We start from the raw sequence: 26,198 nt of genomic DNA, 5'->3' as shown, positions 1-26,198 counted from the left end.
ATACTCCACCCATCAAATGTCCCTGCTGCCAATGTGTATGATCAGAGATGAACAATCATTGATTTCTGATAAGAAACAGCACCACTGCACCAATAGAGATCCTGTTTACTCATGAGATGAATTGTTAAAAAAACAAAATAATGTATTTGTGCACACAAACCTAGGCTACACCCCTAAAATCTAAAAGGCGGACGAGAACAATTTGACTTATCAACATTATCTTTACGTGCAGTTAAGACTTGGTTTAGTTGTTAATTGAATATTGTATTTTTGACAAAAGTTTGCAGGAAAGGATCTCGGAACTCACTTTGTGGAGTTGCTCATTGTTGTCCTGCCGCTGCGAGGTAAACATTTCTAGAGCACTTCCTGCTTGCTGTGGTTCTCATGGAGCCGGCCGGTCTCATTCTTTTTAATAATGATTGGCTGCTGCCCACGGATGGGCGTGTCTATGCCGCACGCGCCCCCATTCTATTGAGCTGTGGGAAAACAATAAGTGTGTCTGCTGTTTGTGAAAGGCGCTCGTGCCCGGTCCTCTCGGGGTCTTTCATGAGGGGTGTTTGGGTTGAAGATGTGAGTATGACAGGGCTTTGCATCCATGCACAATGTCTTGGAGCAGGCTTTCAGAGTCTTTAGCATCTACGACAATTTTATTGTTATACAGAATTAACAAGACGTGCGCGTGACGAAAACTGCCGTGAGGCGGGGCTTCCGTTTCCTGCTGGAAGCTCGCCCCCACGGAGTGGCTGGCTAGGAGAGGAGCAGTGGTGACGCGGGGCTCCCATGCCCAAGTGAGAGCCCCGCGGTGGCGGCTGAAGTCCGGAGTTGCGCCAATGCGGTAAGTGGGGCTTAGTTGTATTGGGGGTGGCGGCTGGGTGTAGCTGTGTGTGTGTATGTATATGTGTATATATGTATATGTGTGACTGTGTGTCTGTTAGCTGTGCGTGTGTATATGTGGGTCTGGGGGGGGTACGTGCGTGGCTGTGTGCGCCTGAGCCCGTGGGGGGGGGGGGTTGCGTGTGTGTGTGCGCGCGTGCGCATGTATGTGCCTGCCTGACTGTGTGTGTTAGCGCACTTCAGGGAATCTGAGGCAGGAGATGGGCACGGCACCGGCCTGGACGTGCGCGTCCAAAGACACCAATCGCCGCGTGTGCCCGACCCCTGTCTCAGATTCCCAGGAGATGGGCAACATTAGTTGTGGAGCTGGACGCAATGCTTCGCATTGCTTTCTCCAGCTCGACCTAAAAAAGTGCAAGTGCTATGCACAAACGTATTTGAGAAGATCTTTACGCCCTTAATATATATTTAAAAATTGTTTAAAAAAGCTAAAAATTTTAAAACATGAGTTCGGATGGGGGGGAAAACAGACAATTTGGGGCATCTGCTGCGGTAACAATATTATACTTTAGAAAACAATTCCTTAAATATCTGCGACAAATTGACTGTAATGCGGGACAAACAAATAAAACATGATTCAAGTCTTGTATACAGGAGTTACATAAATGACAATACCTTTCATGTCTAGGGATACCCTCCCAAATTCCTGTTACGATTCGTAGGGGGAGTAAATTTAATCTTAGTAACAAAATAACCCTACGCACTCCATGTTTAAGATCCCATAAAACATAAGGTTGGGGATTTTTCACAATAGTACTCCCCACTATACAATCCATGTTTCTATTCTTTGAACACAGGTTAAGATCTCTTTCACGAGAGACCCCGTAGATTGTTTTCTTTATTATAATTTTCAATGCCTTCTTAGGGAGAACCAATACCCCATCCATATCTAAACCAAACATTGATAGTGCTTTTAAATTATTCCTAAAAATAGCACTTTTTGCCTTCGTATTTACAAATATTTCTCAGTACAATGCTACCCGTAGCAAATTTTCAGAGCTATTGAACAGTGCATTACTCCATCGTAAGCACGCAGCCATTGAAAGCAAATATGTAGACAGGACACCAAATTCGAGCCTAACTGCTGCAATCGGTGCCGCATGATTCAGATTACATATTTGGCGCCAGATTTGTCCTTCCACTTTCTCGAATTTGGCCCACTGTTGTGCATCTATTGATTCACTGGCGTAGCTCAGGGTTGGCAGAATCTTTATTTTATAAACCGAAATAATATGTGAGAAATGTCTTTTCCCACAGTGTGTATACAGACGATTGATTGCTAAGGCTTGTAAAATAGCTTTGCCTTTGCAATTGTCCATATGTTTATTCGCTGAGCACCTATTTGTAAATATGTTTCCTAAATATGGATACAATTTTACTACTTCCAATTTCTCTTTTCCCAGGAACCAATTCAAATTTTATCACTAAAAATCATGATTTTGCTTTTCATAATATTTATTTTTAGATAATAATCCTCTGTATACCTAATTAGCTCACCAAGTTGTCTTTGCAGTCCAATTGGGGTTAAATCCATTATTATGGCATCATCTGCATATAGCAGACAGCTCAACTCTAAGTTTCCTAATTTAGGGGGTCCCCTTTACTAAGCCCCACTCTTCTTGGCAAACCATTAATATAGATGGGAAAGAGTAAATGGGCCAGCAGGCACCCCTGCTTCAACCCATTCTTGGTTACTATTTTCTTCGAAAGGGCTTGTGTTCCCCCTAATAATACTTGAGTCCAGGTAGCAGAGTGGAGAGCAATTATTAATCTTAAAAGATTCCCTGGTATCCCCATAGTGACCAATTTCCTCCACAGCTTCCCCTGATCTACCTTATCGAATGCTGTGGAGAAATCTATAAAAGTTTAATATAATGGCATGCCCCGACTTACTGGATATTTTTCAGTTAACTTTTGCAGAATGTGTGCCACTATTCTTACGGAATCCTGTTTGTTCCAGAGGGATATCATTATTTCCAAATGCCCACTCTTGGAGATAAGTGAGAATACTCTTTGCAAAAAGTTTACCCGTTGCATCCAGGAGCGAAATCTGTCTAAAACTGGCCGGGGAATTTTTTGGACCCTTTTTATATAGCGGGATCAGTATACTTCCCTTCCAGGATTGTGGAATATCACCGCAGGTATAACAATGGACAAACAACAGGTGCAATAATTTTGCCCATTCTTCACAATACTGTTTTATTATAGCTACTGGTACGTCATCTGGGCCCATTGTGCTGGAATATCTTGCCCCTTTAATGTAGGCCTCAATCTCCGTGCATGATGGTGGCCCATAGTCGCCCCACATAGATAGGGTGGTACTAACCTCTTCGTTCGGTCCAACTATGGGATTTAAAGCATAGAGTTGGGAAATACACACAGACCATTCTGCTTCTGGGATTAAAATAGGTTTTGACTTCTCTCTCCCATCAAAACATTTTGCTGTCAGTGCCTAATACTTTCGAGAGTCTCCAGAAAGAGCCACCTCTCGGAGTCTAACCCATTTTTCATCTCCCACCCTCCTTTGGTCAGCAGTTATTTTCCTTTTCCATACCTGTTTCAGCCTGCTTATTTCTCTCTGCCTTTGTTTCGTGGGAACCCTAAATTGTTCTTTATTAAACCATGAATTCCCCAATTCAATTTTTACATTTCCCATGATATTATTACTAATGGAGTAGAACTAAAAACGTGCTTCTTTTTTCCAAAGGATCTAATTGCGGCCAAGACTCTCTCGAACCTCTGAACCGGTGTTTCTTGGAGGAGAATGAAGTCGATATTTTCAAAAACCTTCTTAAAATTTGGAAGCAAGTTATTTGACCAACAAGGTCGCCCACTGTTACAGTTATAAGAGACCCTTTCCTCCCTCTGATTCCAAAGTTCAGGCTTCTCAGTTTCTATGTCCACTTTTACAACTAAAATATTATGATCACTCATGTTTGTGGCAGATACCTTAAATTGTGTACATACATTAAATAGCTGAAAAGTAACTGCCATGTAATCAATTAAAGAGTGACCATGCGGCCCCCGGAAGGTATAGGCTGCGTGGAAATCCTCCGGGAATCTACCGTTTAATGTTACCAGGTCTAAGCTTCTAAAATTTTGCAAGAGTAACAAGCCTCGTTTATCTGACCTTATATGGACCGGCAATACAGAATCTGGAATAGCCCAAAACTCCTCCAGTTTCGGGTTAGAAAAGGACATAACTGCGCTATTGGATAATTTGGCGTTAAAATCACCCACCATCATTATACGTGAACTTTCACCTTTGTTACTTAACCCTTGTACAAAAGTACAGACAAAATCGATCAATATGTTTGACACTCTACCTGGGAGAATATACACATTTACCCAAAAAAAAAAAATTGCGTGCCTCAGGTTATTTACAGCTATCCTCAGTTTTGCTACAATACAACATGTTGATGGATGCTTATAAATCACAGGTTTGCATACTATGTCACAGCTAAGCAAGATAGCTAAACCTCCGCTTGCGTGCCCTTTTACAGATATTTTTGCTGTACTACAGTACACATAAAACTTCTCGAACTGAAACTCCTCCTCCATCCACGTATCCTCGAGGCAAATTATTTTCGGGTCTAATTCTAATATTGATTTAAGTTTATAACTTAATTTTCCTACCCCTGCCACATTCCAGGATAGGATATTTCTCAATTCGCTACCCCCGCACTATGGGTTTTATGGTAGATGTTTTTGTTCCATTCAGGGTACCTGCAGCCCAACTCCACTTTGCTACCTCATCCTCTCTGCTAGGGTTAGTGGGCCATCGGACTTCAGGTACTAAAATGTTACTTTCTCCATCTCCTGAGTTTCTCCCTACTGTTATTTCAATATCTTTTAGATTTATGGGGATATTTACACCTCTATTATTAGAGCACCCGTACTTTTGCGACTGATAAATCGTTCCTAAGCTTTCTACTGGAACTCAGCAAGGGGATACAGTAGGGATCACATCTACACTACTTTTCCTAAAGCAGTCCGCATTAGCCATAACCAGTGCGGACACTAACCCTGATGTAAATGTAGCTCTAGTGCTTGGGGGAGTGCTCCTCCAGTCTAAGTAGACCGTCTCAATATCTTTACTGGTCATTAACCCCAAATCTTGTATTTCTGTTAACATCTGTAGGAGGCCACTTCTATTCAGTAACATTGGTTCGGTTTCAAACAGGGAGACAAAAATCAAAGTCCTGTTCACTTGCCCGACTCCAGGTCCCGTATTCATTATTGTTCTAATACCGGGCTGCCCTATGACTGTGTCTTTATCTGACTTCCCCCCTTTGTTATTAAGAACTGTAAACCGGTCGCCCACCCCAGCTGTCTCCTGGCCAGGGTCAAACCTTGCATGAAGAGTGTCCTACCCACTTCGGTGGAATACATCACCTCCTAAGGCCACCGAATGGTCTATGACCGGCTCACATAAAATTTCCATTAAATTTCCTAATATGGGGTCACTACTTTTCTCATGGTTTATCCCACTTTCTTCCTTGCCCTCTTGAAACTGTGCGGCTATCAACACCTGGCTCGCACAAAACGACTGATTAATATTTTTATGCCCAGTCTTTTGACTCGTATTCAATATGGATATGGATTGCCCCAAAGTCCCTGTGTCCATTCTACTTGGAGGAAGATTTATACTATTTACTTCCTCAATTACTGGAAGGAACCAATTTTTTTTTTGTTTTCGTTTAGGGATACGTCGGTTCCTGTTCTTCCTCTTACCCCTTCGACCAATTCGGATGTGGCCTTCATTCAATACTGGGACCTTCCCTAAAGGTACACTGTCAAGAGTATTTACTAAATCTTCAGTTAACTTTAGGCTTCGGTTGATTGGGTTACTTTTTTTTAAAACAGAGTAAAGTCGTAATGGGGGAGTTACTGGGGATCCTTTCAAATTAAAATGTTCCCCTTGACTGGTAAACTGTGCGCTCTCCTGGGGTTTAGCTGAGGGTAAACTAACAGTTGAGCTACCTCCAAGGGAGGCGCTTTTAGATCCCACATTCATTTCTTTCTTTTCCCCATTCATCAATTTAGTACCACTCTTTGGCATCCTGTTACATATTTGACATGCATGACTGGGTACTTCAGAACCCTTTTCCAAATTCTTTATAGCTTGCTTGGTCTGATTAAGATCTTGAACCCCTGTTAGTATGGGCGTGAGGACATCCAATATATGATCTGTCTTTACTGTGCTTTTTTCTACCAAAGATAAAATTGCAGATAGAATTCTCTCTAGAGCGTAAAAAATCTCCAAGGTACTCCCCATCCGCACCTTCTCAAATGAATTCATTAATATTATCTGCCCCCTTGTCCACTGATAAGCCTGATATCCTTTCAACAGAAAGTTCTAGTAAATCAACAGCATGGGACGAACTAGTAGGTGTACTACTATACAGAGCAGGCATATGTGGTTGACCAGATGTTAAAACCTGAGACAGCTCTGGATCCATTTCTAAGGTGCCTGCCTTTTGCAGCTGTGCCGTTAGCTCTTTGTTCTTTTCCATTTGCTGGCAATATCCGGTTGGGTGTAACCCTCCATTTTCACCTGCCCAGAGCCAATGCTACGTTCTATACACTGTGGCACTTTTAATGACAAATCACTTAGATTGGGTGACAAAACACCAGGCTCAAATTTGTTCTTACCTCTTGAACAAACTTTAGGATTGTCAAAAAGGGATACCAATCTTGCCAATGGTGACAATGGGGTGTGTCCCTTTCTTGCCACATTCTTATTGGTTTGTTTTTTTACTTTGTCCACCGATAAATCCACTTCCATTTCCGTTTTACTACTCACCCCCCCTAATTGTGAAGCAGCAGTTTCACCTGTACAGATTTTCCACCAGTATTGTTCTGTTGGTTAATTACAGCAGGGTAAAGAGCTTCCTTAGCTTCTGAATTGGTGGGCTGGATACCTTTCTCATTCTCTGATGTTACATGAGTGTCCATCACCTCATGTTCCTGGACCTCCTGGACCTCGTTTATTTCCACATTCAGGCCCTTCCCTCGCTTGGAACACCGCACACCTTTTGTAAACATTGACATCACGGATGGATACTTTTTCAAATAAGAAAGGTGATCCCTATTTCTCCTGCGCTGAATGGTTTTCTGAGGCTTAAGGAGACTCCTCTGGCTCGGGAGGCTGCACTCAGAGACTGCTATTGTTTTCACTTTTACGCCTGAGCGCAGACACCTAGATGGTATTACCACGTAATTCAATCCTCTTACTGCTTATTCCCCGCTACCTGCTACGGCTTCAGCCGCCCAAGGTCCGCCACTCAATCCACACAGCAGCACTGCAGCAATAGGTGGTTAGAATTTGGGGGCAGGTGGGGGCAGGTAGACGAGCAGGCGACTCCAATGCAGCTTCAACACAACATAGGCTTCCAACGCTACTTAGCCCTCTCAGTTGCAAACAGCATCAGCCGTTTCAATAGCACACAAACAAACAGCGCGTCGAACAGTAGAATTGTTGATCACACAGCTTTCATCCAGATGTTCAATATTTACTAGTTATGCCTGCTCCACTCCAGCACCTTGTTGTCACTCTGATTACCACACCTCTCGGTTGCTACCTGCCGCTTGCTGTCGGTCTGACACCGAGAAGAAGAGGACAGAGGGCGTAGAGCAGAAGGCACGGGAGATACGATCTGCCCTGCTTGTTATCCTTTGCCTTGGTGAAGCACAGAAGAAAAAGAAGAAAACTGCCAGTTCAACTCGACAGCTCAATTCCCCGCTTCCTCAACTCACTCACTGCACTCCCACAGGATCACCCAGCTGCCACAGCCACCACAGAGCGCCAAAAACACCCCAACATAGAAGGCAGCGGCACTACCACTGGGGCGAGAACAGGTGAGAATGTGCACACAGTCAGGAGGAGGCTGGCGGCAGAATTGGAGGAGGTGGAGGAGGAGAAAATTGCTGGGCCTTCTGCTGCTCCTTCCTTCGTTCCTTAGGTCCTGCAAACGTGAAAGGTGAAAGAGCGAAGATAATCAGACTACCATCGTGCCCCCAGGTATCGAGCCACAAACCACAGGGGGGGGTCACAGGAGTCACAGGCCACTACACACTACTACCACCGCACTCTGTGACCGCACACAGTACCTCAGCCCACGATCCCACCGCTAACCAGTAATGAGGGCGGGAAAAGGGACTGAAGCGATACTCACAGGCTTCAGGGGGAGCGACAGCGCGAGCTGCGGGCTGGGACGGCAGAACCTTCCTCGTTGTCCTCGGCCGGGCCCAGGGCAATTCCAGGACGTTGCTACCGGCCGCAAGCAGGGACCGCGGACCAGGAGAGCAAAGCGACCACGCCTGCTGCCCGGCTGCTACTGCACGCACACTCAGGATCCAGCTGCTTGCAGAATTGCATCATAACATATTTAGTTTAAGATTCGACTAGTGATCACCAGTGGGCAGGGAAGTCACCGACTCAGGCTCAATGTGCTCTTTCCACAGAGAAAAAATGCACAAGCCCCTAGGGAGCAGATGTTTCAGGATCAGCTCTTCAGCAAATAGTTCAAAGCTGTGAACCCCAGATTTTTTTTACAACAATGCAAATATTAGATTTAGATCGCCCTTCTGCATTTTCTGCTATTGTCACTAGTTGGAGCACAACCTTCAAAGAATTCACTTCCACCACAAGTTTATCCATTGTTTTTTCCACCATCCCCCCACACAGCCCGAGAATATATGAAAATCAGTACACATGAACCTAAGGTCAGTAGCCATGATGGCTAATTTTTCTCTAGTGCAGTCCTGGAGACCTTACCGCAGCTAACATTGTATCACTTTTGAGCTTGTGGTAAAGTGTTGAGATTTGTGATCGGAATTCGGTCTCAAATTAGTAATACATATAATATCAATTCAGTATTTGGAAGGGCCGACATAGACACCCCCCTTCCAAATACAGAACCGCAAATGCAAATTGCAATTCAGTCACAAGTTACTGAATCACATTTTGCCTTTTGTACATTTGAAAAAGGACTTTTGTGTTCGCAAACTCCCCAATACTGTGAATCAGGCCATTTGCGATTTAAAAAATGCTTTCTACATCTGGCCCAAAGTTCCCTAAGAACAGACATGAAAAATAGGGAGACAGGGCTTTAGCCGTTACTGGCCCTAAACTTCGGAATAAGCTCACCATCGCCTTGCACTCAGAACACAACCTTCAGAGATGTAGGACATTTTTAAAGGCCTTGCTGTTTTGCTCAGTTTACAACTGTTTCCAATGGGTAATAAATGTACTGAGCTACTAGAGAATCTCGAATGAGTGATGGTGCACTTTATAAGTACGCATTAAATAAATAACAAAAACAAAAATATATTCTCATCTGTCAGTCAGTGGTTATTAAGGTGTGTGTCGCTTTGTTTGAAGACTGTCAGTTTAGGAGATATTTAATTTTCAAAATTCTTAAAAGAAGTGAAAGCGGTAGAAATAGTGCAATGCAAATTTTGGAATCAGTCATCTATATTTGCACTTAAAAGTATCATATTTCACCCAGGAACCTGCAAGCATTGCCTCCTTTACTGTCCAGAATGACAGACCTCATTACTAAAACAACATACTTTTTTACAACAGAACAACAAGTTTTAGAACCATCTCTATGTTCTTCGTCTCATTTCATCAACAAATCAACCTACCTCCCAGTGGAACATCTTGGTCCTGAGTTTTGTCTTTCCTCCACTCCGCAACTACATCCAGTATGGCATTGAAGTGAAAGTCCATGCGTTTGTCTATGGTAGGGTCAGTTATTCGCCCTCCCTCCTGGATTAAGTCACACCTATCTCTCAAGCGACGCATTGGAACACCAAGCTTAAAGGAAAACAAGATGGCATAAAAAAATAATTTTTTGAAGTGAAGGATGAGTCCCATAAATATTCTTTACAGTCCCAATAGCGCGTCTATATTCCTACTGTAAAAAAGAATTTGTATACACAATAATAAACATCTAGAGCTTAACTAAACAAAGCAGATGTATCTGCTGAAAATGTATTCAGATTCATAAAATATGTTTAATAAATAAAATTTTAAAAAAGTTACAATTCTCTATATTAAGTATTACAATTATATGTCAAGTACATAATCACTGAAACAATATGGTACTGTACAGCTGGCATGTACAGATTCTACCCTATATAAACAATAAAACAAAACATTTTGATACACAGCATTGATTCCGATGCATATTTTGTTCCAGCTGAAGATTCTTTGTGCCTGAAAACATAACAGACTGAAGTAAACCTGAAGAACAAGTTACTTACCTTCAGTAACACTCTTCCTAGTAGATAGGTCTATTTAACCGCAGATTCCTTACCTTTAGAACATTCCCCAGGCACCAGACTGAATGCAGAAATTTTCTTAGCAGTACACCAGTGTGCTGCTAGGAAGCATTTAGAAAAAGCTTTTCTTTTCTGAAATAGGAGTGCGCGGACTACACATTCAATTACACATTCAACTACTAGGAAGCGCCGTGTTGCTCCGCGTTGACTCTATATCACACCGGAAGTGACAGAGTAGAGATGCATTAAAGCACCACCCCTGCATGCCAACATCAGTTTCTGCTTGACTCTTTCTGTGCCCTCAGACGCAGAGCATTAACAATTGTTAATACGAATGGGTACATCTCTAAGATGGGACCTTCTCAGATGGTAAAAAGAGGCCACTCCACTGATCAGGCATGCATGAAAGCAGTAGGGAATCTGCAGTTAGAGAGAATATGCATCAAAAAGAGCATTACTGAAGGGAAGTAATTTGTTGTTCTGAAGAATACTTCTAACTGCAGATTCCTCACCTTTAGAATAGACACCAATGCAACACCTCTTAACGTCTGAGGATATGAGGAGTAGATTCAGACCAAAAGATCTTGCATGACCCAGCGGGTAAAATGTCCATCCCTTCGCACCTGGTTGTCAAGGCAGTAGTGCTTTGGAAATGTGTGCAACAAGGCCGACATCGCCGCCTGCCAGAATAAAGGCATGCCAATGCAGTGGTAGCTGCCTTAGCCCTAGTGGAAGCGGTACATAGTCCCCTCGAAGGCTGCTTCTTAGCCAATGTGCAGCAGAACTTATTGAAGAGACGACTATCTAACTCGACAGAGCCATTTTCTGCATAGTCTTACCTTTCCTTTCCAAGAGAACATCCACAAACTACTAATCGTCCACCCAATTTTCCTTGTTAAGATCGATGTGGTCTTTGATAATATCGATGTAAAAGCTTTAAGCACTTTTGGGATCCAACCGATGGAGTCTCTCCTCTTTTGAGGGGAGAGGGAGGGCAAAGAATGCTGGGAAAGTGTTGGATTGCCCACTGTGTTAAGTTGTCACAACTTTCAGTAAGAAGGCTGCCTGAGTCCTCAGCGCCAGTTTATCTGGGAAAAATGGTGTAGGGCAGTTGCACTAACAGTGTCAAAAGTTCACTCACACAAAGAGCTGAAGTGATCACAATGGAGAAGACCATCTTCGGTCAGAGGACACAACAAGCATTGGCTCGTCGGGAGAAACATCAAGACCAAGTTAGTGTTCCACTGTGGTTTAACAAAAGGCTTGGGAGAGAATATGTGTGTCAAACCTTTAAAAAAATTGCGTCACAACAAGTGGTTTAAATAAAGATGGCCTTTAATAGAGCCCATTCCTTGCCCTTACTGTGCGGCCAAAGACCAAACAAACAGTAAAACATCCAACAGTTTGGCTTGAGGACTCCACAAAGGCCACAAATTTGATCCAGTGCCTGTCATAAATGGAATTTGTGCAAGGAAGCTTGGCAGTAAGGATAACATCCTCCACTTAGGGTGAGAAATCAAATGCAATTAACTGCCACTGCTCAATCTTCACACATGCAGCTGTAGATTGTGACGATTTGGTTGAAGAAACATCTTTGCTGCTGACACAGAAGATCCTCCCGAAGTGGGAGCCTGAACAGAGGGCTGATGCTCATGCATAAAAGCTCTGTGTACCTCAGATAGGAGAGGAAGGGGTGGGAAGGGGTACAGGATACTTGTGTTGCATTCCAGCCCAAATGTACCTCCCAGCAAATCTCTTCGTAAAAATTCCAACAGGCAAGACCAATATAGATCTAGCCAGGGTTCTCCCCACAACTGGAAGATGCCCTGCACCACTTCGGGATGCAGATACCATTTACAATTCACCACATGCCAGCAGCTTAGCTCATCTGTCCTGGCATTCAAAGGGTCCACCAGATGGTTCATGACTAGGGAAACACCTACTGCAAAACCAGAGACATGGGGCCTCTTGGCACAGGACCTGGGAACTCACTCCACCCTGTTTCTTTCAGGACCACATGGTGGTAGTGCATCCAAGAAAACCTGCACCAGTCTCTCATTGATAGATGGCAGGAATGCCTTTAACGTCAGATGAATCAACCGTAACCCCAGCACATTGATATAGGTCAGGGTTTCTGCTGGAGACCAGAGCCCTCTGGTCCCTCCCCTCCCCCGGTGGCCACTCCACGAAGGTTTGCTGGAAAGTAAACAATAACTTTTTTATGTTCAATAAGGAATGTTTCTAACAAATTCAAGGTATAGCTCTGGGTACCTTCTTCGCCCCCAGCTATGCTAATTAGTATAAGGGCTGGTGGAAGGAGCAGCTGCTTAAGAGCTAGTACATGGATTGCTGATCAAAGCAGGTTGTTTTTTGATCTGGATATATTGATGACCTCTTCCTTATTTGGAGAGGGTCGATAGAAAGTGCAGTGGAATTTGTGTAAATGATTCAAATTAATTCCTTGAGTCTGCGCTTCACAGGTACAATTAGTAAGCAGAAGGTCACTTTCTTGGACCTTACAGTTTATGTGAAAGATAATAAATTACAAAGATGTTCAGAAAACCTACAGCTAGAAATCAGGTCTTGCACTCAAGTAGCTTTTACCCCAATAGTCTGAAGGCTAGTACACCATATGAGGAAAACTTAAGGGTGAGAAGAAACTGTAGTAAGGAAGGTAAAGTGAGAAAAGCGCAAAATGATTTTACAGAAATGTTTCAGGACAGGTAATAGCTGAGGTATGGTATAAGGCTCACTTGCATAAGCAAGAACATTTACTATTTAACAGGAAGAAAAAGGACACCAAACAAGAGCTTAGACTCATTACCACATATTAACAGTGACGAAAGAGCAATTTGAAAAATCATGCAGAAATATTAGGACTTAATAATAAATGACCCTGTAATAGTAAACACAGTACCAAAAAAGCCAGGAATAACTTTCAGGAGATGCAAATCTATGGGAAATTATTTAGTGAGGAGCAATGGCACTCAAAGGAAACTGGTTGCACAATGGCTTCGTAATTTATATGTATAATTTACGCAATATCTTCAAATTACTATAAGTTTTGCACCTCAGTACATAGTCTCTTCACCTCACTCGCCACACTATAAAACTATAAATCACGCCTTTTCTATACACTGGTCATACCCTTGCATATTACATAACTTATAGCATGTGACATCACAGCATTCATAATAATACTTATGAAACTGAAATTACATGATTTGTGAGAACACAGTGCATGGTAGAGTGGCAAGTGATAGTTAATTTAGTGTGTCAGCTGAGGTGACCAGACTGTACATTGAATATAGAAGGGTGCCTCTATGACTACAGATTCAAAACAATATCTTCTGAAAGTAGGGGGAAAACCTTTAACCTACTTTGCGGTTCAGCTAATTAACTGCGTTTCTCATAGCCACTTTGTTTTGTGGGTCAACAAGCAAATCAAAACAATTAATTTGAAAAATAATCAATATTCAATTGACTTGTTTCATTTAGAAATTAATTTTTACTTAATATTATTTCATTCTTTTTTTGTTTTTTTATAAACATAACATAGCTCAATTGGAGTACAAACATTTATACTTATACTTTGCAAATGCGTACACTGAAAAGGTGCCGTTACTATATACAGTGCAAAAATCTAATTACTTATACATAAATTCTTGCTTCTGTAGGCACTTTTGGTCAGACTTTGGTGATCGACGTCTGCGCTCTTCCACCTTCGTTACGGGTTTAAGCGTCTGGTCGCCAGCGCTCTGTTTGCATTCCCCGGTTGGAAACCAAAGGTGCCTACAGAAGCAAGAAAATATACACAGCAGAGACACCATCAATTGACTGAGAGACACTTCCAAACTAAATAGGCTATAATTCTAGACAACAGCAGTGTCCTACAAAAGAAAGAATCCTAGCCCTGAGCAAGACCTTCCTTGTATCCTACTGGTCCCCACACGCAGGTCGAAACGCGTCGGCACAACCCTCACTTACCCTCTCACGTCACAAGGCCAAGATTATCGCCACATTCAAATTAACAAGAACTTACGAATACAACAGTTTAACCAACAAACAGTGGTATAAACACCGATAAGTCTTTCCAAGGCGTTCTCTGACCTTTACCTTTTCCTTGGAGAATATATATTAATTTTGTATCGAGGAAAAGATGATGAATTCCTGACACATGAATACAATGTAGTAGGACTCGTTGAATTTCAATCATTGTTTATGCATATGTAATTTGATTTTTGCATTGTATATAGTAACTGCATCTTTTCAATGAACGCATTTGAAAAGTATAAGTATAAATGTTTGTACCCCAATTGAGATATATTTATGTATATTAAAAAAATAATAATAATGAAGTAAAAATTCATTTCTAAATGAAATAAGTGAACTGAATATATTTTTTTTTTATTTAAAATTTTATTTGCAGAATCACAGTGATCAAGTAACAAATACTTAAGGCACCCTCAATAGCCATAAACAGCGCCTCTCATTAACAGCAAGTGGATACACGGCCATTTAGCCCACACCCCGGAGGTCGGGCGGCAATTTTCAATCAAGTGCTTTTGTGTAGACCAGTGTACAGTCAACGCATTTCAAGGGCCATACTGAACCTCTGCAGTTTTTTCTTTTGCCGAAGAACTTCCCCCCCCCCCCCCCCCCCCCCCCTTTGAACAGTGAGAAACACAGGTATTTGCGACCATCAAATTAAATGCAGAAAAAACCCAACAGCATCCACCCCCCCCCCCCCCCCGCCCATGCCAGATATGTCGCTTTCTGGATCCGCATCACAACTCGTAGGCATCTTACGACAGTCTGCAGGTGCAGTAGTAATTAACAACTTCTCAGTGCCACAGTCCATCCGTCCCGGCCCACCTTCTCACCCTCATCAAGGGAGGCCTACCTTCACAACCCTCCATCCAGCCCTCGATATCGTCTCCACTTAGACCAAACTCTACGAAATTTTTTGGGGCAACCCCTGGCCTTATAGGTCACCCGTTCGGCTGTTTCATTCCGCATACCTTCACTCCGCATACCATCATCACAATAGTGCCATTACTCCGCAATACTATAATACATGCCATTACATCTTATATGCTTTTACCACACATGCTTTTACAACGAAATTCGTTGTAAAAGCATGAATGGTAAAAGCATATGTTTTTAATATTTAAGTTTAAGGTAAGTATATGGTTTTACTTTGGGGGTGTAGGGATATAGGTTTTGGGGTTCAGGGGTATTTTAAGGGTTGAGGGTGGGATTGGGTTATGGGGTGCACAGGGTATTTTTAGAGTATGGTATTTTTAGAGTATAGGGTAGGTTTGGGGGTGCTTGGTTATTTTTAGTTATGGGGTATTTAGGTTTTGGGGTGCAGGAGGTATTTTTAGTGTTCAGTGTGGGTTTTAGAGTGATGGGGTATTTTAAGGGTTGAGGGTTTTTTCATGTTTTGGGGTACCGGGGCATTTTTGAGGGTTTACTGTGGGTTTGGGTTTTGTGGTGCAGGATACATTTTTAGGGTTCAGAGATATTATAGGTTTTGGGGTACAGGTGGTTTTTATAGGGTTCAGGGTGGGTTTGTGTTTTGGGGTATTTTTAGGATTTCAGGGGAATTTAGTTTTTGGGGTACCGGGGTATTTTTAGGGTGGGTTTGGGTTTTGGGGTGCAGGAGATATTTTTAGGGTTAAGGGTGTGTGGAAGGTTTTGGGGTGCAGGGGGTATTAGGGTTCAGTATGGGCTTTGGGTTTTGGGGTGATGGGGTATTTTAAGGGTTAAGGTTTTTTTAGGTTTTGGGGTACAGGGGCATTTTTAGAGTTTTTCGGGGTGCAGGAGATATTTTTAGGGTTCAGGGATAGTATAGGTTTTGGGGTACAGGTGGTTTATATAGGCTTCAGGGTGGGTTTGGGTTTTGGGGTACTGGGGTATTTTTAGGGTTTAAGGGGAATATAGGTTTAGGGGTACCGGGGTATTTTTAGGGTGGGTTTGGGTTTTGGGGTGCAGGAGGTCTTTTTAGGGTTAAGGGTGTGTGGAAGGTTTTGAGGTGCACGGTGTAGTTTTAGGGTTCAGGATGGGTTTGGGTTTTGAGGTGCAGGGTGTATTTTTAGGGTTCAGGATGGGTTTGGGTTTTGGGGTGCAGGGGCATTTATAGAGGTTAGGGTGGGTTTGGGTTTTGGGGTAAATGAGGTGTATTAAAGGTTGTGGGTGTATTTGGGTTTAGGGGTACAGGGGCAATTTTTGGGTTTAGGATGGGTTTGAGTTTTTGGGTGCAGGGTGTATTAGGGTTGAAGATGGGTTTGGATTTTGGGGTGCTGTTTATTAAGGGTTTAGAGGGTATTAAGGTTTTGGGGTACAGGGGCATTTTTAGGGTGGGTTTGGGTTTTGGGGTACAAGGGAATTTTTATGGTTAAGGTTGGTTTTGGGTTTAAGGGTGCTAGGGTATTTTAAGGAGCAAGGGTGGGCTAGGTTTTTGGGTGCAGGGGTATTTTAAGGGACCAGGGTGGGATTCGTTTTTAGGGTGTAAAGGGTAATTAAAAAAATATATTCACATTTGTGTGTGTATATATATATATATATATATATATATATATATATATTTAAAAATAAATATATATAAATATGTGGAAAAAATTGTTTTATTTCAAAATATATATATGTGTGTGTGTGTGTGTGTGCGTGTGTATATATATATATATATATATATATATATATATATATATATATATATATATATATATATATATATATATATATATGGAAAGTACTTTTACAAAGTATAAGACTTCACCACACATGCATTTGCGTTGAAATGGCATGCGTGATAAAGTCATTTGCAGGGTAAAAGTTTGCGCAATGATGGGTTTGTGGAGTAATTGCACCATCGTTGTTAAAAATGCGGAGTGATGGTATGCGGGATTTTAGTTTGCGGGATATCGTCATATATTCGTATGAGAGCCATTGCAACTGGCCCGCCAGACAGTATGACTGAAATCTGGCACCCCGATACTGCCACGATAAGAAGGAAACTGTAGTTTTGCTAAACCTATATGCCTCTTGCCATTTCCCCAAATCAAGTATGTCAGGAGTGTGTTCAATACTTTAAAGTAATGCATCAGGACTATTATAGGTAAGTTAGTGATGAAGTACAATACGCGCAGGAGCGTTACCATTTTCGAGATTGTGAGGTACCCCGCTATGGAGAGGGGAAGTGATGTCCAGAAAGACACCTGGGGGCGCAATGAGGATATCTAGTTGTTATCAGTTTTGCTGCATTCTGCCATCTGCATTTCACTGCGTCCTGGGTTAGGGTCTTAGATATAGGTATTACGTTATATTATTGTTCAGTACCTATTACCACTTTATTTAAGTGGAAATAGGTAGTGAATGTAACTTATAATTTTCCATATATATTTTTATAACAGTCTAGGGAGAAATGCAGATTTTTAAAAATAATTATGTAATTTGTAGCTATTTCCACACTACTCGGCAGACTTTTTTGAGCAAAGTTACATGTAAAAAATTGAATACACACTTTAGTACACTATAGTTGTAAAATATCATATATTACAGTGGATTTAGATTTTTTTTAACGTTTATTTTGTTTTTATTTTGTTTTTCGGTACCGCAGCACTCCTGAGGTAGTACCGCTGTACTCGTATTTTTTTTAAAATATACAAAACGTGTAAATATTTTTTGCAATTACTACTTTATTGAGGTGGTCATAGGTAGGGCAATAATACCAAACCCACTACTTACCTAGATCTGAAGGCATAACGCAGAACACAGTCAAACTGTACCTCAAAACAATATGCCTGCCTTTAACATTTGTAAAAGCAGTCAATAGCCAATCATCTAGTGAATGACATCGCTATGCACTGTGGTACTTCCGCAAAATACTGAAAAATACCACAACAAACGATATCACAAAGTTAAAATGCCTTATAACTTAAAAAATACTTACATGTAGTACCCAAAAGGATCACATGGGCACCATGTCTAATCCTCACAAATTTCATGTAAATCCGTTCAGAAGTTAAGGCACTACGTCCAAAACAAGTAGTCTATGTAAAATGCATTGAGGGTTAAAACTTGTTCTGGGAACCCCCTTTTTTTCTTTGCCCTCACCCAAGTTATTAAGGGGCAAAATTCTGAGGAATTCCTAGCTCTCATAAACCTAACTATAACTACAGGGTGGCTACCGCCCATCTGTAATATATAAACACACATAAATATTTGTCTTTTTAATATACAAAACTATGGAACCATATAGTCGAATCATAAGAGGGTGTGTTTACTATTTTACATTATTGTACCTATGAATGCTTCTCAAAGGTGATTAGTGCGCTATACAAATCAATATTACATAACATTACATGAAAGTGACCTGACCAGCTTTCTAAATTGTATTTAATACCATCAAGATTAGTAATACAAAATATATTCTGCAGAAGAAATTATAAAACAAGTTAAATCAAATTTGCAAAACCATGCTTGCTGGGCATTTTATGCATTTTAGAAATATAGAGCAACGCTACACTTTAATAAAGTTAGGGAAATTAATATTGCTGGTTCAAATATCCTCCATCCATTCACTAATTGTTTTAGCTTCCCCTAGGGCCATACCACTGACTGACTGTATCTTTACAACACTCTACCATCAGGGCTCCAATGAAATGGAGGTAGAATAATAAGGTCTGAGGGTACACCTGTGTTATTGGATGGAGACCACCAAAGCTAGACTCAGGGGTCAAGGAGGATCCCAAAGTGGACCACTCTTTAAGAGAGTTGCTACTGCTGTGTGCTGAGGCTAAGGGAGACTGGCATTGGCAGCAACTAGGATTATAGTGAAAAGGTCTGGCCCTTTCATCTCAACCCGTGTAGAAAGTCCTTTCAGTTTCCAATAACCAGCGTCCTTTACCTCCATCATGTATGTAGGGATGCAGTATTTCTATCATCTGACGCCCGAGACATGTGGATATCCTTTAGGGACAAGAAGTTTTAATGTATTTTTTCAGCCGAAGGACAAGTTGACCTTAAATGAAGATGAAGCATTTATTGAGCTATGGAGCCCTGCCAAGCTAAAGCATATCCCGTCAAAATGGGAAATTTATGATGGTTTTAGGTAAACTGAGTCAGGTGCTGGGCTAAGGTAGCGCTATGCAGAGCATGAATGCATAAAATTTCAAATCTATAGAGAAGCTGCACACGACAGAGCAGTGTGCAACAGAATTCCAGTGTTCTCAGGTAAGTGGCTGGAATATGGACTTCGGAAGAAGAGGATCCTTTATTTCTGTGGTATTGCGCGCTGACCTTTATTCTTTGCCCTTGTGTTTTCCTAAACCTTTCTGTGTTCTTATTGCATCCAGGACCTTCCTGCCCAGAACTCTTTTGTTCCCTATGTTCCATATGGAGCACTGCACTTGGTCACTGGGGAGTTTAGGCGCAAGACCTCGAGAAGCTGCAGCAGAAAAGACTTTTCAGGAACAGATGAATAATTTACTGGTTAAATAACCAGGTTTTTAAGCTCTGCCTTAAGTCTAACAAGTTTTAAGAGCTGACAGTAATGTGTTCCACAGTCTTGCTGTGTTTGTGGCAAAGCTCTTATCGCCTCACCTAATCTTGGGACTACAAGATTGCCACTAGAAGAGAAGCGAAGAGATCTGGTTGAAACATAAGGTTGCAAGCTTTGTGACAAAATGATGGGCACAGGTTATGTAAAGACTTAAAAGCTATACACGGAGCCTTGAACTTAATATGTTTATCCTGATAAAAGTGCTGTTGTGACTGACCCTTGAGGAGAGAGCATGCATACCCCTGTAGAAGACGCTGAACTGCATCCTTTAAAAGGAGGGTCTGCCTGTCAGCCATGTCTAGAGCCTAGGTGACTGTGAGGGTCTATAGAAGTGCACAGGCAGCTGTTCAGAAAATCATCTAACTACAACCTCTACTGATGCACATTGCCATCTTGTACCAGGGGACGAATCATGGAGTGATGTAGTAGTGAATGTGAGCTGAATTTGTCCGTGATCCCTCCAGTGCAATGAAGAGACTGTGAGCCTACACTAGCAGCCTTCAGTGTTCTCTTGGATTACCTAAACATCACTCGATATAGGGTTTTAGAGAGACAGCTATAAGACTTTGTCCCAAGTCCCCATCAGTTCACTGCATCTTTGTAGTAGTTCCAGAGATACTGGCATGTCAACCTTCAGGCCCTACCCCACAGAGTACACGGTCTCCAGCTTTGTCCTTCTTGGCTTTGGTGATTATTGTTGGTATCAATAAACACGTGGGCAAACGCACCACTGGAATTTCTTATATCTTTTGTGCAAACTTGTAAGCATTTCAGAGTAATGGCACCAGAACTAGCTACTGTTCCCAGTAGTTTGGTTGGTGGCTAATTGTACACTGGTAGGCTGTGCCTCAACATCAGCACTGTATTATGATGTCGTAATACAGAAGAGATCACTTTGCTTTTAGGACTTGGGAGGCTACTTCGCTGATCTGGGAGTGGGTCCTTGGGCAATTCTTTTCAACATAGGGGTTATGTGGCAACATTCCGGCACCAACTCATTAAACCAAAATCACAGCAAAGTAAATGGAGAGACACATTTCTCCTTTGAAATATAGCAGCAGAGACCTTGGCATTTACAATTGAATGTTTTACAAAAGCGAGAACTGAGCTTATATTTGCAGTCAGGCAACACTGAGGGATAAGCACGTGCACACTCCGAAATTCTGAAACTGCAAATACATTTACACATACGGCCTAATTGAACAACAACAGGCCACTGATACGACAATAACATTACTGTAGCTCTTAGGGTATAATCAATATAATTGTGTTCAAGACCATCTCTCTAGCTGTCTAATTATTTTTTAGGTGCAAGGAGAGGCAGAAACCTAATGTTAAAAATCACTCCCTTGAAACACATTACAACAGCATTGGCTATTCCAGGATGTGGAGTTATTCCAGAAGTGGGTCCACTAAGGAATGGGCAATAAGATTATAAAAATGTGTTACACCACCCACATCAATATTTACGAGTTATTCAGAAATTCATCACCTTTTTTCATGGACCTTTCTCACTAGGTTTGACCTGGAGAGAATGTCCTCGGAATAACCCTGGTAATTTTACCTAAGGTAATCATTTCAATTTGGACAGAAACTCATATTTCTGTCCAAATTGGTATTTAAAAGGAACTTGTAATGGAGGCGCTTGTGTAGCATGGTAGCACGCATTAAGTAAACGGCCAAGCCTCCTTACCTTGTGTAGCTGTGAACTCTCACCAGTATCCTTATTAGTAAATATTCTGTTTCTATTTTGAACAATAACAAAGGTCGGCAAGAGTGCTGGGAAGAGGAGAGAGCATGAGCTGAACAAAGTAACTTTATCATAGTTATTTCTCCTTTTCCCAATCTTTGGCTAGATTCCACAAGAGAAGATGACAAAATGCCAGAGGGGGAAAAGGCAGCAGCATCAAACGGTAGACGACTTTCTCCGGGACAATAAGACATTGATGATTGAACGCTGGATGCATAAGGAATTATTTCACGTAAATTAGTGTTCAATTTGCAAAGAGACCCACTTGCTCAGACATTAGTGTTATTGGGTTGTTGATGCAGCCATTGACAATCTGAGCTCCTTTCCCCACTGTGACTCCATTGAAAGAGTGGTCATCCCACACTCTCCCGCCAACTCTGTCCTTAGCTTCAAGAATCATCACCTACCGAGACAAGAAATCAAAAGAAACATACAGAAAATTATTTACCAAATCTACACAAAGAAAATAAGCTAACATTCTATCTTTCAGATTAAAAAAGGCAGATGAAAACAAGAAAAAATTAGGCTTGCTACATGCCAAATGCTATCCTTTAACAAGCAGAGAATGTGTTCACGTGCATGTCTGCTGGGGCCATATGGGAATGAAATAAAGGAAAAGCTGCATCGGCTGAGTGTGTCAGGGGATTCTAACTAGTCAGATGTACGCCTTTGTCATGGCAAGAAACAACTATGCCTAAATCTGAAAGGGAAACTGTATTTAGGTGCCTTGTTAAAAGCACAGGAAAAACTGAAAAAAGCAGGATCATCCATGTTTGTTACCTATCTGATCTTTGTGGCAGTTTGATAGTTTAATTTCTTTCTTTCATGCCACCCAGTTCAGAAATTACAATTTTGTTTGCGATGTATGTACTGTAGTATATTCGCCTCGGATAATGAAACAACTGACCCTTTTTGGAAAGATAAGATGAGGAAAGGTTCTAAGCGACATCCTTAAAATTCTAGTATAGCTTATGAGAAAGAGGAACCCTCTGGGCACTTATGGACTGTGAGAAGGATAGTGTTAGAAATGGGGTCTCTGGTTGGCAGAGGTTTGCACCCTGTCCAAGTAGGGCCAACACTCTAGGGAGGGCAAGTCAGAGACACCCTAAATTAACGTGTGCTCATCCTCTGGTGGCTTGGCAATAAGCAGTCAGGCTTAACTTAGGAGGTAATGTGTAAAGTATTTGTTCAACACTTAAATTACAGTTACTCGATGACAACGCCACACAAAAACTCCACACATGTTTAGAAAAAGAGGGAATATTTATCTGAGTAGAACAAGATCAACACAACAAAATTCTAATAGGTAGAATTAAGATATACATTTTTAAAGATTAAATGTGAAAACAGGGCTTAGAAGTCACTAGTAGCCAAAAGGTTACTTGAGGTCGCGGGACCGGCTACAGGACCCAGACACGTCCTGCTGATGAAATACCTCGGATGAAGCTTTTGTCTGGGTCAGGAGCCTACTGCATTGTCGTTGAGCTGCATAGAGATCCCACGTTGTCCTCGAACTCCGTTAAAGGAAATCCAATGCATCGTCGAGCCACTCAGGCTGTGGATCCATTGTCGTTGAGCAGTCTGTGCATCGGCCGATGTGACGGACATTCTCACACATTTGAGGCTATGCATTGGTTTTTGTAGAAATCAGCTGCAGAAGTCACTACTGAGGTCCAGGATTGTAGGGGTACCTCAGGCAAGGGCAGGACTCACAGATGTCCAGCAGCACCAACAGGATTGCAGGAAGTCTTTTGAGTCCCTGAGACTTCAGAAAACAGGAGGCAAGCCACCAAGCCCTTCAAGTCACTCAGGGTTAAATTGAGATGTATTCAGCCCTTGTACACCGCAGGGCAGAGATCAGCAGCCAGTAGGGCAGTTCAGCAAATCAGAGAAGCAGTTCTTCAGAACAGTCAGTCACATCAAAGTGGCAAACCTAACAGTACAGCAGTCTTTACTCCAGCAGAGCTCTTCCCAGGTCCAGTAGTGTACTCCTTTCGTAGGGTAAGAGTCCTAGTACTTATACCCAGGAGTGCCTTTGATGTAGGGGGTGACTTCAAAGGAGCTCTCTGAAGTGCTCAAAGAACCCTTTCTACCCTGTCCTCTCTGCCAGGCTAACTGTCGGGGATGAACCAGTGCTTTGTGTGTGGACAGGACACTGCCTTTTGAAGTGTGTCAGCCCCTCTCATTTCTCCCTCTTCAGGAAGACCCGTCAGAATGTAGATGAATGCAGATGAGTGCTCAGAATGCAGATGAGCCTCACCTGCCTCTGTTTGTGGCTGTCTAGAGGAAGTGCAAACAGTGTAGCGGTCACCCAGCTCAGACGTATATTGGAGACAGGCTGCAGGCACACAGAGCAAAATTTAAAGCAGAGAAATGTCCACTTTTTAAAAGTGAAATTTCTAAAACAGTAATGTCAAACCCAACTTTGCCACGAAGGACGATTTATCATTACCATTCCAAAGATATGAAACATGATTTAGCTACTCCTTTTCAACCAGAGATTACTGCTTCAAAGTGTTTTTTATGGAATCCTCTATGCTAGTCTCTGAGAGAAGTAGGCCTCACAGCAGTGAGAAACAAATGTAGCTGTTTGTCACTACCAGGACATGTAAAACTTAAAAGTACAAGTCCTACCTTTTAGTTACACAGCACCCTGCCCATAGGGATACACACGGCCTACTTTAGGGGTGCCTTCTGTGTAATAAAAGGGGAGTTTATGGCTAGGCAAGTGGTTTTAAATGCCAAGTTGAAGTAGCAGTAAACTGCACACACTGACCTTTCAATGGCAGGCCTGAGACAGGTTTGAAAGGCTACTTGTGTGAGTGGCACAATCAGTGCTGTATACCCACTAGTAGTATTTAGATTGCAGGCCCTGGGTATATGGTATACCACTTTACAAGGGACTTATAGGTAAATTAAATATGCCAAGACCCCGCTCCAGCTTCTGCAACGACATCCTGGACATCATCGCCCCGCTCGCAATTGATTCAGAGCACTACATCTTTCTTGAGGACCTCAATTTCCTCCTCGATTATTCCGGCAACGCCAACACTACCAACCTCCTGGGAAGCATGAGCAACATCGGCCTTAAGCAGATTGTCACCGACCCCACCCACACCTTCGCCTCTAGCGACTGAGTAAGGTACAACTATGCCACTCAACTCACCTGGACCGACCACTACAGCGTCACCTTTGCAAGACCCACCCACTCCAAAAACATTATCCCCAAGATCTACACGCAGAGACTGGAAAAATCCAGAAGATTAGTGGAATGATGCTCTTCACTACCACCCGACCCAGATCAAGCAGCAAAAATATTCTCCCAGTGGATCACAGAATGTGCCGCCATCGATTCAGCCAAGACGGCGGAAAGCTAAAGGACCGACCAAAAGAGCTGGTTCACTGAGGAACTGCACCCCTCCAAATGCAACTGTAGGCAACTGAAGCGGCACATCAGCAAAAAAGCGGAAGACTGCGCTGCTTTCAGGCCCGCACTCAACCAATATTACCACCTCCTGAAAGCAACCAAAAAACACCCTGGCAGACCGCACTGAAGCTAGAACAAACCACAGCAAAGAACTCTTCGTCATTGTGAAGGAGTTCTCCAATCCAGAGACACCGAGAACGACATTACAACCTCCCCAGAGTTATGCAACAACCTTGCTTCTTCCACATCAAGATCTCAGCCATCTATGAAAACTTTGAACACCAACTCTGCCACCGACAGCCTCAACCAGCTTACAACGTCACACTCAAACCCCAAACACCTGCTAACTGACTGGAACCCGCTCACCACTCAAGACACAATCTCCATGAACTCCATATACTCCGCTGACCCATGCCCCACCACGTCTTCAACCTCAGAAGCAAGACATTCAGCGACAAACTCAGGAAGGTCCTAAACATCTTTATTACCTCAGTCACTTTCCCAGAAGACTGGAAACACGCTACAGTAAGCCCATCCTGAAGAAACCGTGAGAACCGAACCAAAGAACTACTGACCCATCTCTCTACTCCCCTACCCAGTAAAAGTCCTTCAGAAAGCGATCAACCAACAACTCACCCAATACCTAGAAGGTCACACCCTCCTGAACCCCTCCCAATCCAGATACTGAACAAACCATAGCCCTGATCACAGTAACCAACAACATCAGAGCCCTCCTTGACTGCAGAGAAACTGTTGCCCTCATCCTCCTAGACTGTACTCATTTGAGACTATCTCCCACCACATCCTGATCAACTGACTTCACCACACAGTGATCTGGGGAGCCGCCCTCAGTTAGATCATCTCGTACCTCCCCGGCAGAACTAAGAGTATTAGCCTCCTACTGGTTTACGTCAGAACCAAAAAAGATCATCTGCAGAGTCCTGCAAGCATCGTTCATCAGCCCCACCCTCTTCAACACCTACATGACCCCCCTCCGGCTGCCATTGTCAGATCACACGGAATCAACTTAATCTCCTACACCGACAACACCTAGCTCGTCCTCTCCCTGTCAGAAGATCCCTCCACCACCAAAGCCAACTTCCATAGATGCACGAGGAACATCACGGACTGGATGAAGGACAACAGTCTCAAACTCAATACAGACAAGACGGAAGTTCTTATTTCTGGGAAGAACACTTCACACCTTGGAACCACACATGATGACCCGCTGAACTCAGCCCACTGTCCTCCCTGACAGACCAAGCATGCAA

At 42.5% G+C, this 26,198-nt stretch overlaps 1 protein-coding gene across 4 annotated transcripts in view; it reads right to left on the bottom strand.

Moving 5' to 3' along the window:
- The window catches only part of KDM1B (lysine demethylase 1B), a 631,262-nt gene that overhangs the window by 248,768 nt on the left and 356,296 nt on the right, over nt 1-26,198 (bottom strand). For all 4 annotated transcript variants that reach the window (XM_078687981.1, XM_078687979.1, XM_078687980.1 and 1 more), the window contains 2 exons: nt 21,766-21,903; nt 9,547-9,718 (listed from right to left, as the gene is read on the bottom strand). In XM_078687981.1, coding sequence (XP_078544107.1) covers nt 9,547-9,718; nt 21,766-21,903 — 310 coding nt within the window. The remainder of the gene's footprint in view (nt 1-9,546; nt 9,719-21,765; nt 21,904-26,198) is intronic.

The sequence above is a fragment of the Lissotriton helveticus genome, chromosome 4_1 (assembly GCF_964261635.1).
Source record: "Lissotriton helveticus chromosome 4_1, aLisHel1.1, whole genome shotgun sequence".
Lineage (NCBI taxonomy): Eukaryota > Metazoa > Chordata > Amphibia > Caudata > Salamandridae > Lissotriton > Lissotriton helveticus.
The sequence above is the reverse complement of the archived record's forward strand: the minus strand, read 5'-3'. Positions and strand labels throughout refer to the sequence as shown.